The following is a 12,469-nucleotide window of genomic DNA, read 5'->3' as shown; positions in this document are numbered from 1 at the left end:
TATATATCTTTACTATACTGTACTATACTACTAATGCTAAATTACTTCTATATACTACATAACTTCTATTAGGAGTATTTGTATTATGCTTAAAACTGCAGCTTACTATTTATTTAAGTAAAGGATCAGAACACTTCCATCACTGTGAATTTGTTTATTACAGTTGGTTTTAGCTTCAGTTTAGGTTTGAGGTAAACAAATGGTGGAATTTAACAAAGTATTCACTCAATAACTTTAATTAAGCTCACACTTTGGGGTACTTTCGTTTGAGTATTTATAATTAAGACTATTTTATACAGAAATATTTAACTTTTTACTCCATAATAGTTCAAATTAGGTCTATCTTGAACAGCTACAACACTAAAATAATAATCAAATAATAGCTGTAACACTCACAGGAACGGTTCTTATGCATTAATAATTTTGATTATTTAAATATTTTAGCTTATTTATGCACTTTTACTTGTAATATGGTATTTTTACAGTTGATTATTGCCGTTTTAAAATAGGCTTTATTAAGTAAATGATGCTTTAATCTTACATCTCCACCTGTGAGACACCTCGCTGTTGTATTTTTAATCTTTCCTGCAGTCAGGATGAACAGACACAGTGAGAGTCCCGGGACGACCCTGACAGGGCGGTAGGACCACCGTTTGGAAACAACACACACCCATGTGCGGCCAGTAGGAGGGGCCGTGTGCTGAGGTGTTTGAGAAGGTGATGCCGTAAAAAAGGACCAGCTTGTCGCAAACCAGGTGTTTTTGCGGGGGGAAGGTGATGTCGTAAAGCGGACAGGAGAAGGGAGGGGTGAGGAGCGGTGAGGAAGAGGAGGGGGGAGACAGGAGGAGGAGGAGGGAGGAGGTGACTAGCGAGCGGCTGCGCTTCAGACTCAGCGAGAGGATCATGGCGGATGGCCCCAGGTGTAAGCGCAGAAAACAGGCGAACCCGAAGAGGAGTAGCGGTAAGTGCAAACTCCTCCGTAACCGCCGCCGGGCGACCCGGGCGGACTGCCCGAGAGCTTTTCACTCGGTAAACTACTTATGGAGACTTTTTGGGAGTGAGTTGGACCACGTTCCGGGGAGTTTTGGGAGTATTAGTGTGTTCATACCCCAGTGTGGTGGTGTACCGTTATACCTGGCTGGCTGCTCTCTCCGCCTAGCGGCGCATGCATGGGGCCGCCTGACACACGGGACCGTTATCCGTCACTTATAATAACCCGAGGAGCGCTTGGTTGTTGTTTGCATTATTAGTTTCCTTCACTTTTACCTTCTTTGTTTCTGTACTTTCTGCCACTTTTACACCCAAAGCAACACTTGGCGGCAGGTTGCGGCGCTTTCACATAACAACGTGGCCCGGAGAGCGCAGTTTGTTAGTGCATGATTTTTTTTTTTTTTTTAGGGCGAGGTTGTTGCAGGGTTAGTTTCATGCTAACTTGCTGCTCACTCGGCCCCGGACGGTGCAGTTTGTCCCTCCCGTTCAATATAAATCAACTTTATCTGGTTGTTTTGATGGCCGGATTGGAAATGGTGTCGTTGCGGTGAATGCACTGGATCTTTTGCATGGGGTTTGGTCTGGTACACTGCTGCTCCGGTAATGGTAACGAGATGGGATGTTTATTTTATCTCCACTTAACCCCTCCCTGCCACAACTGCAACAGCACATGTTCCTTTAGTTAAGGTAAGAGTGGAAATTATATTTGTAATCCTTCTGAAGTACATTTATTTGGGCAGATATAGCTTCATGCATGCGTTTCCTCATTGCCTGCACCAGTTTAGCTTTATTAATATTGCATTTTTTGTTATTCTGCGTGAGTTTTTTGTTGATGGTCTTGCAAATTGCGCTTATTGCACATTTTCTACTGTTACTTTTTGCACCTGTAAATTCGGGTTTGTGAAACGTTAGAAATGCTGAAAAGTAATGTTGTTGGCTGCTTTTTATTTGCATTATAAGGAATGCATTTGTGTTTTTGTTTTGAAGCATAGCTTTCGAGTAATTTCATTACAAATGATAGACTTATAGTACTGTGTGATATTTGTCAGTGTGATTATATTTCTGCAATCTTACTTAGTGGTATTTTGAACTCCTGTAATATAGTTGTAATAATCCACTCTTACTATGCTATGATTATAACAATGATCTCAGAATAGATGTTGGAGCATCTTTTCACACCATAAAGTATTCTTCAGTCCACCTGATATGAAGTAACGGATATAAAAACACAATTTAGGTGTGGTTGTTGTACATTTACGCAACCCTTTAGAGGCAGAGCTCCTCATTGGACGGTGTCTTACCTGTACTCTCCCCTTTTACATCGTATTAGCCAATAAAAAAAGTAAAGCGATATATTTATATATTTTTAGACACCGTTATGAGGCATAATGTGTGTGAGCCGAGGGGCTGGAAAGCACCTTTTTTTTTCTTTCCTGCTGACGACACGACGGTGACTCTGTGCGTCCGTACAGGAGCCATCATCATCATCCTCATCATCATCATGTTTACCTGAACGCGGATAACGGGGCTGACAAATGGCCTAGAAATAAAGAGAAATAACACCTGCGGCTCTCGACCGTTCACGGAACAGGATCAGCTCGCCGTTTCTTTAAGGCTCTGCGTCTCGTGAGGAGCCAGAAAAAACCGCTCCAAATGTCAACTTGTGCAGGTAGAGATGATTCTTGTAGTTTTCACCGTGTGTGCCATGCCAGCGTCGCATGGATGCTCGCCTCGCTTCATTCTCGCGGGATTTATCTCCTCGCCTCACATTTCTGACCCACTTGTGCATGTTTAATCTTCCCTTTTATGTCTTTTATTGTGTGTGGATTGGTCGCCTTGTTCGCTCTCGTGCACTCTGCAGCTCCGTGTGAGTCTCTGCACGGAAAATGAGCCGTGCATAAGGTGGTTATTCCTCTCTTATTCCCCCACCGTGTGCAATAACAGTGCTTACAGGGCTCACCGTCAAATCTCTCGTTTCCATCTATTGTGTTGCGGTAATTCGTTATACAATTTCCTGCGCGGTGTGCGGAAGGGAATGGCGGTCAGTACCATTACTGCAGTGAAGGCGGGGTTGCTGCTTTTTTTTTTTTTTCTGGACCGGAGACAGCCAGGTACGCAAGGTGATGCAACACCTATAAAGGTGTATTTTAACCGATTTCACCGGGGTATCCTTGCAGTATAAGCCTCAGGTGATCGGTGGGAATATTCCTGAGCGTGTCGTTTGGTTTCATTTCCAAACTAAATGAGATGATGATGTGAAAGGAGCGCGTCCGTGTCCGTGTAACGGGGCGCACGATCAAGATGGCAAAAGGTGCTGTGATTCAGTGCGCACCGCTTTCATCTGCTGCAAGTGGAACTCATCGGCCTCTCCTGCTCGCTTTGTGTTTCCCACCTGCCTCAATTCTGTATTTATTAGTTCTCATCCACATGACACAGACTGCTCCTTCACAGCATGTGGATATCAAAAGAGCTAAACATTAGCCAGGCTGTGCTAATGTACCATGACCTCCAGTCTGCCATCCCCATTATGTGGCAAACAGCTGCTCTTATGATCAACTGACCTGTCACACAAGCTACTGGAGATATAAGTTATTACACATTATGTCCAGCTTAACTTTGTGCCATGTATCAGGAAGTGAGTAAACAGACCGGACCTGTTCTCCTCATAACTGATATACATTTATACTTTATCACCGTGGAGCCACATCTCCTTATTGTCATCTTATTTACCGATTTAATGCAATATTTTCTCAATTAAATCGATTATAAAATGTCAGATAATGGTGAACAATGCCTGTTTTTATTTTATTTTTTAAATACAATTTATTATAAACATCAGAGAAAAGGAGGAAATCCTCACATATGAGAAAAATGACTCAAACTATTTATTGATTATTAAAATAGGCATTTAATTTCCTACATTAATTAATAAATGTCTCTTCGTGTCCTCACTTGAGAGTTCTGTTGATTTATTATAGATTACAGTGTGAGAACATTATAAAGCAAATGCATTACACACATTTGTACAATTCTCCCCAAATGACAGCTCATTATATATATATATATATATATATATATATATATATATATATATATAAACATTTAATATAATATATAACAGCTAATTTAGCTAACAGCTAGTCAATCTCTAAGATATGTGTTGGGGTCAAACCACAGTGTCAAAGTCTGCATTGCATTTTATTTTCTGGTTTTACTTTCACTTTGATTATGTTTTAGTGAAGCATAACTGTTAACAGACTCATGAGCAGATCGTTATCACACGGATTATGTTATATTATGTAATCTGCCAGCAAATTAATCTACTCCCAGTTCATGTTCTTTAAGATAAACATGGTCATTGAATTGTTTTTGCATGAACGCTGGCGAAGAGGTGTTAACATCCATCTCTTAAGTCTCGGTGTGGTGTCTGTGTGCTATCTGAACATCTCCCCCCAACCTGCCTGCGTGGTAATGATAGCAGTCAGTTGGCCTCGCTGTACTTCTTCACAGAGATGATTTCCTACCCGTCAGTAGGTGTAAACATGCTGCCAGTAAGTGATGAGTGTCATCTCGCTCCAGGTCTGCACCTCAACAACCTTCACCTTACTCCACGTGTGTATACCTAAATGAAACACACACTGTGCATGAGAGAGAGTTGTGGACCATCTTGTATCTTGTGCTTGAAGAAGTTGTTTTTAGCTCCACCTCATGTTGATCGTCCGCACTTCGTCTGTAAATGGCAGGTGTCGGCCCTCCATGCGCGCCGCCTGTTGCTGCTGCCACTTTGGTCACGGCGCCGTCATCCAACGCCGTTCCTCTTGCTTCAAAGATCTCCATGTTTGTGTGTGTGTGTGTGTGTGTGTACGAGTGTGCGCTCAGCTGGGCTGTAATCTAACACTGCAATTTAGGGACTACAGGAATGCAGCCTGGTGTTAACATACCTTGACAGGATAAACACAGCGGCCTACTCCCAGGCTCGGACTGCTCATACCTCCACGCCTGCCAGCGCCCGGGCCTCCGCCAGCGTCTGTGCGCCCGTCTGATGGAGGTTCGCTGTTTTAAGTTATGTTCGCATTCAGAGTCAGCACATCTTGCGTCGTGTGCATCCTTGGCGTCTCACAAATGTGTTGAATGCATAAAACCTTTTGCCAAGACGATTTCTAAAAGTCCAGAACTGATAACATCCATTTTCTCCAGCGAGCAGACTTCTTCTTCTCGGCCTCTGCTGCATCTTCTGACCTAACGCCGTTAACCTTTAAGTTTCCCTGTTTTGGTACCAGTTACCTCTCTGCAGCGGGTGCTGAGCTGCATTTGATGATACTTCTCCAGCCTTCACTTATTTAACTTGCAGATGTACGTTTGGTTAAATTATATGGAGCACTTTCACTCGCAGCGACGCTGGTGCATCAACAGACTCGTGTGGTGTTTACAACGGCTTTCAACAACTCTGCTCACCGAGCGCTGTTTCATATGAGTTATATCAAGTCAGGGGAACATTTGTTGATATGAAAGTGCTCTAAAAGGAACACACTAACATTTCCTCTCCTCCGTAGATGCTGAAGCTATAATGCTCTATTATTACCTAACATGTACAAGCATTATAACATGTGTGAGTGTCCTGCCTATTATTATTAATATGTGTGTAATATGTGTAGCCTTGTCATAGGCTGAGTTCAATATGTTCACTTATTAGATTATAATAATAATAGATCACGTCTAGTAAATGCAACATTATGCTTATCAATATCTAAATGTATTTTATATATGAAAGAAGGACGTCTTTTGAGTGTAATGTTAAAATGTATGCAAACGCGATCCTTTGTTGTGTATTAGGGAGATGGCAGCGTCACAGTGTCAAAGGGAAATGATGCTGAGTGGTATTAGAGGTGGTTGTGGTCAACAGTAGCTGTTAATTGATCCATGACCATTTCTCATTCATGTTACTTTCTTCTTGTGCTGAAGAGCCTGGGGCTGTGTGTGTGTGTGTGTGTGTGTGTGTGTGTGTGTGTGTGTGTGTGTGTGTGTGTGTGCTGTTCTCCCTTGCACAAATGGGCCTGTGGAATGACAAAGCACTACAGGATGTCTTTAGCAAGTCAGCATTAACCCCTCCCATCGCCTTTTACGGTCCAGAGGGGGAGGTGCGTCCAAGCTACTGATGCTGCTGCTGTGACTAATTGAGTAGTGTGTGTGTGTGTGTGTGTGTCTGTGTCTGTGTGTGTGTGTGTGTGTGTTTGCGTCAAGTTGGGAAACTGCTACTTTCCTCCAGGCTTTGCATAACTACAGAGGCCTGCCTGTTTGGATTTACATGCATTAACATGGTGCCTGTTAGGGAATATCAGCAGTTCTGCTGATGCTGTTGCGTTTCAATTAGATGATGTCAGGTGATAAAGGCACCTTGACAGATCAAGGCTGTAAAGTTGAGGCAGATGACTCAATACAGCCTAATAAAGGCTTACGAGTCCACTTTAAACAGGTTTAAACAATATACCCTCTCGCAGGTTTAATGACATAAAGCACTCAGAGTCTGGATCCTTTAGTCTTCATGCACTATTTTGTCTGATGGATTTTAAAGGCAGAAAATGTGTTAGTCAGTATAGACACGCAGTGACGCAGCAGTGACGCAGTAGTGACGCAGCAATGACGCAGCAGTGACGCAGCGGTGACGCAGCAGTGACTTCATTTGGGGAAAGTTGCAGAGCTAAGCATTGCCAAAACAAAACTGCCACATTCACTTCAATAACTAAACTGCACAAACAGGAAGTAAACATCATCCAGCACAGATGAGCCTGTTGTCATGCAGGTGTGATTCGCCCCATGAACACTCAACGTGAGAAGTATTTTTAGTCGAGGTGGAAGGGAAACGATGTCCTGCCCTCTGATTTGATACGAAACTGAGAGCAACCAACTGTGTCATTCTGCAGCGAGGAGCCTGAATACATGTGAAACATACACTTTAAAACTAAAGACCATCAAATGTCTGTTTCACCAGTGGGACAAGGATAGAGGATAACCAGGCCCCCCCCCCTCCCCCCAACAGAGCAACCCTCCCTCCCAGTCCTCCACTGAGAGGTCAGAGGTCAACAGAGCAGCCCTGGAGCTGTGTTATACCAGAAAGCACATGAGCCACATGTTTTCATATTTTCTCTGTGTGCTGTGTAAAGATCACACACATCCAGCTTTGTGTGCATCAAATCATGACAAATGCTTTTAATAGTAAAGCTAACTGAGTCTTTCCTGCGCCAACGCCACTTTTAAAATATCAATCTGCACTTTTGTACAAGTTCATCATGAGTCATCCGAGTCCTCGAGCGTCTGTACGATCCTAAGTGTGCACGGCTTTGAAGAATGGAAGTAAAACAATTTAAAGCAGGGGCACTTAAGTATTCTGAATAATGTCAAATCACAGAGCAGTGCGTCTATGTGTCTCACGTCGACGCTGCCCATGTGTTGCTTTCCATCAGTGAAATGCACGCAGAGTTTAAAGCTGCCGCCCCCGAAGAAATGTAACCCGTGAAAGATGTGTCTCAGGCGCCGAAGAAGTGCTATAAAAGATCCACTTTCTGTATCGTCTGCCGTGTTAAATTAAAATAGCATTACGTTAAAGCCACATACTTCTCTGAACTTACAATGCCGTTTGAAATTGATGTCATGAAGACAGAGTGTACTCGCTGCCACCTACGCTCAAAAGAAAGCCAAATGTGGAACCAGAACTGAAATGTACCTCCAGCGCCACTGGTGCGTGAAATCTCAGAGGAACTGCCAAACTCGTATTAGCACTTTCCTTAAAGGTGGCCCAGCCCACTTCCACATGTAACCTGCTTTGCCATTGCCTTTCATCGTTCCCATTCAACCACCTGAATATTCATGTATTCAAGAGGCTCCCCGAGTAGCTTACAGCTAAAACTTTAATCTACACTGTGCGTTGTCAAGGCTGAGCTGTGAAAGGCGGCCTGTGGTGAAGGGACCCGGTGTATCTGCTGCTGCTGACCAGCATCCCAACATCCCACCTCACACCTTGCACGTGTGCAGTGTTAAAACCTCCACATTGGAGAGCATGTGCGCATTTGCACGAGTGTTAAATGAGTTTATACTTGTGCGATTGCACGTTTGTGAGATTGGGTGCGTTACGTGTGCACGCAGGGGCCAGTGTGTGTCAAAAGAAAGAGTCCCATTCAAAGTCCTCTGTGTGTGTGGGAGAGGGGGAGCACTCTTTCACACTCAGCCAGTGGGAAACTCCTCTCCCTCTCCTTTGGTGCTGGAACAATTTGCATATCCTGCCATCCTCCATTCTCTTTATTCTCCTGCCGCCTGAGAAGCAGAACAGAGGCCGCCGGCTCCTCGTGCTCACAGGGAATCAGTGAAGACGCAGCCCAAAGCTGCACCGAGCCACGGCCACCGTAGCACAGTAGAGGCGAAGCATGTTGGTCATTGAAGTGATACGCTACTCGAGGGGGGGGGGGGTAAATAAGAGTTTAAACCCCAGCTTTACCTCTTTGACAAACACAATGACACTTGATTTAAGTTCCAGATTCATGCTTTGAGACGGCGACTGCCTTGGACCTCTTCTTCGTCTTCACCAGGATATCATTGGAAACGGTTTTTAATCCAACAGCACCGCATGCTAGAGTTCTACACTATACAGTAATGGAAAATGTTTCCTTAGGCATGCACCACGGCATATCCATTTTAGACTTCACCATGCTCAAATGCCTCTTCACGGGAACCAGATTATTTTCATAGGAACATGATGTAATAAAATGCCACAGCGGCTTATTTACTCTGATTTACACATTTCTTATTACTGTAACAAACCAAAGCTATATAAAACCTCGGCCATAACCCAAGAATTCTTGGGAGATTCCAAATTTATGATTGAATAAAGCTTAAAAAGAAAGTAAAAAGCCTGCAGGAGGAGCCGGGGAGGCGACCTCCCAGCGTCCCCAGTGGTCTCAGGAGGCATAAATCATGAGCGGTGGACAGGTGGGTTAGGAGGGGCCTGCTCTCACTAAAGACACCCCGGAGACCTCAGTGGGCACAGCAGCAGCAGGACAGTTGGGAGTGGAAGAGAGGATTATATTAGAATCACAGTAGATGATTTATTCTCCTCTCTTACACGGTAACTGCAGCTTGTTTCAGATTATAGAGTCAAAAGTATCGGACAGAATGAAAATGTGTTGCACTAATACTGCCATATACATTAAATGAAGCACGCAGCGTGGGGACGTTGAACGTGTCCTGACTCACACGTACGCAGAGTGACAGGCTTATCCCTGCCGCTCATGAGCAATGAGCACGCTGAGCGCTGCGTTGGTAATCTACATACTTGATTGGGCATTGATTCCTCCAATTTGCATTATACTGGCGCACAACAAAGTTAATTTCTGCCCGGGTGTGTTTCCCTGCTCTCTGATTCAAGGACTGGTAGTTTGTCAGTCGTGTCTCGGGGGAACCGGGAGGCGGTTGAACATAATGTTCAGCTGATTATGCAGCTGAGTTGGAGTAGAAAACAATTCTGTGTTTCTGTTTTCCCCGAGAGAATTAAATATGTTTGTTGCTCCCAAGTGTCAGAGGAAATCTGCATAAAGTGTAATCCTTCTCAATTTACTCTTTGACCAGTGACGGGTGAGCCATCATGTTTTTCTGAAGCAATTAGTCAATTAATCGTATATATATATATTTATATATTATCAATAATATATCAATATCAATAATATATATATATAAGTATTGGAAACTATTTAGGTAATTCTTATTTTCTTTCAGTTTCAGCTTCATAAATGTAAAGATTTGCTATTTTTCTCAACTTTATATATATATATATATATATATATATATTTAAAAGATTTATTTTATATATATATATTTTTTTAAATATATATATATATAAAATAAAAATATATTTATAAATATTTTTTAAAATATATGTATATATATATATTTTTTTTTAAATATATATATATATAAAAATATATATATATTTAAAAAAATATATTTATATATATATTTTCTTTTTTAAATATATATATTAAAAAATATATATATATATAAAAAAAACGTTGCTTTGGTTGAATAAAACAAGCATTTTCTTTCATAAATATATATAATTTACATTAATTGATAATAAAACTAATCGTGCATGGTCAGCTGTACTGGCTCCTGATTGGTCTCTTCCCGGAGAGTTCTGCTCAGTCCGTTTCCTTTTGGATAAATGTTTCCTCTTTGTGCGGACCTGTCGGCTAACAATGATCCGCCGCACCGCTACACTGTGCTTCTGTTTACAATGTGTCGACAGGCTTCTCTTTATTTATCCTGACGTTATATGTGTTTCATAGTTTGACAGAGAGACGGAGCTGCTGTCTCTCCGTTGGCCCCCTCCCATCATGCAGGACGGATGGTGAGCGAGCCCATTGAAATGGAACAGAGGATTTGATTAGAAGCTGAGTAGAGATGTGCAATGTGGATTCTCTCTTTGTGTCTCTCCTCCGTCCTGCGCCCTGTGGGCTCCATGTGGAGTGCATGGAGGCAGAGCGATGATATATGAGGCTTGTATAAAAAAAAAAAAGGGAGAGGAGGTTGGAAGACGCCACAAATATGCAGCTCTATTCAGATGCTCTAATACACTGTGGAGATTCAGATTTGTTTGTAGATGCAGGAGAACATCAGGAGTCGCAAGCGAGTTCACGGTGGAGTGAAAGAGAGAGCTGGAGCGGCCGAAAGAAAGGGAGTGTTGTTATTGAATTACAGGTGATGGCTGCTAATTGGGCCCTCCAGAGGTTGTGTGTGTGTGTGTGTGTGTTTTTATGCGTGTTTGGTGTGAGTGTGTGTCTGGCTCAAGGGATGCAGAGTTGATGAAGCTGTTAGGGTAAAGTGCGGGGCCCCAGTGCCCTCCCTGAGTGCTGTGCTTTAGAGGCTGTCCTGTCCCCGCGGAGGACCGCTAATGGAGGCCACCCTGCCCTGATGAATTACACCCGCACTGGATGGATGGAGGGACGACGGCGCCGGGGGGTGATGCTGCTGTAATTGAGGCGGCTGCTGAGCCACGAGAGTGCTATGTTTTTGATGAGCTGTAGGCATGAAGCAACGTGTTTGCACCTGAGCTGTGACAATAACCGCATTAACACCCCGCAGTGGCTCCTGGCAGGGTGTCGGCGGGGCCTGAACCTCATATCTGAATACATGTTATTCTACGGGGGCCAAACGGCGACTCTGCTCTGTGACATCTGGGAACATCTGCTGAGCTTCATGTTGTCGTGCTTGTTTTGGAACAAGTAGAAAAGCAGTCGGTCGTTAGTAACAGGTGAAGACTAGTTTGTTAACGAGCTCATTATAATCGTTTATCGGACAAATTGAAGACGCCAACTTTGGCTTTCAGAACTTTTTGCCCATTTCTGACTCTTTATGGTTCATTTGGATGGTTAACAGAAACACGCAGTTTGAAACCTTCACCTTCAGGACACTGACACACAATGAGAAAGTAACTGGCAGATTAATGGTGACGGCTTCTATCTATATTTCTGGACGATGACCACATCCTCCAGCGTTCCTGCTCCTTTTCACCGCAGTTCTGTATTTATTATCACATCCAATTTGCTTCCCCTCTGTAATTGTTATTCCTTTTTTTTTCTGCTGAGCGTTCAGGATCCCCGCTGCCACTGAGAATGCCACCGTGCCTACCCACACATTTCTGTTGATCAAAGCACTTTTTTGCATCGGTGTTGCCGCTGCAGCTTGATTGCCGAGGTGTCAGCTGTTCAGTCTACAAGAGATGTGGACAAACGACACTGCAGGCTTTCTCATTATTTAGTTTCTGTGTTTGTGCTGCTGCCACTCGCCGGGATTTTGGCTCCCTTTGCCTTCACCGGGGGGAACCTGTGGGGTAAAGGCTAACACACCTGAATGGAGCCGTCTGTCAGTCCATCTGCATTACCGACTTGTGAGGCCTCGTCGTTAGAAGTCAACCATAAACAATTATGTGTGTGTGTGAGTGTTTACTTTCAAGGAGGTGTGTGTGTGTGTTATGGCAGGATGTGAGTGACGGGGTTACTCTGTAGGGAGAGTGGGGGTCATTGTGTCCTCCTATTTGCAATATTTCTATTTCGTTTCTTTACTTTTCAACAAAAAGATGATATCCTTCACGTTTGGTTGTCTGGGTGCAGCGGTGCAGCGTGTAGGGGAAGCTGCGTGCTATCTTTACACCTGTCTAGGTAAACTGTCATCTCCGCTTTGCACCACACAACCAACCACCTTACAGTTCATCGTGCCACTTTATTGACATGATAAGAATGTGAAAGCGTTCAGAGCCGATGATGGGACGTCTTGTCTTTGAGCGGTTAGTCTCGCTAACCAGGTTGTAATGTTTTACACGGATATCACTGAAGGCGACACCTCTCTGTTTGACATCGAGCCGATACAATTGTAAGATTTTGACCTCGCTATTAAAACGTCGGGTTTCAGAGGTGGCACTCCAAATCAGCTGTTG

General features: G+C 43.5%; 1 protein-coding gene across 2 annotated transcripts in view; it reads left to right on the top strand.

Annotated features, from left to right (window-relative positions):
- Window positions 1-860: 860 nt before the first annotated feature.
- LOC115023035 (zinc finger E-box-binding homeobox 1-like) overlaps window positions 861-12,469 on the top strand; it is a 51,087-nt gene continuing 39,478 nt past the window's right edge. The window contains exons 1-2 of one of the 2 annotated variants that reach the window (XM_029454176.1): window positions 1,449-1,677; window positions 2,463-2,659. In XM_029454176.1, the coding sequence (XP_029310036.1) occupies window positions 2,644-2,659 (16 nt within the window). In that variant the 5' untranslated portion in view covers window positions 1,449-1,677; window positions 2,463-2,643. Of the gene's footprint in view, window positions 962-1,448; window positions 1,678-2,462; window positions 2,660-12,469 lie in introns of those variants that run through there. The other variant, XM_029454175.1, reaches the window with a different exon arrangement.

Source organism: Cottoperca gobio, chromosome 17 (genome assembly GCF_900634415.1).
Source record: "Cottoperca gobio chromosome 17, fCotGob3.1, whole genome shotgun sequence".
NCBI classification, from domain to species: domain Eukaryota; kingdom Metazoa; phylum Chordata; class Actinopteri; order Perciformes; family Bovichtidae; genus Cottoperca; species Cottoperca gobio.
This window is presented reverse-complemented; position numbering and strand designations above follow the sequence as displayed.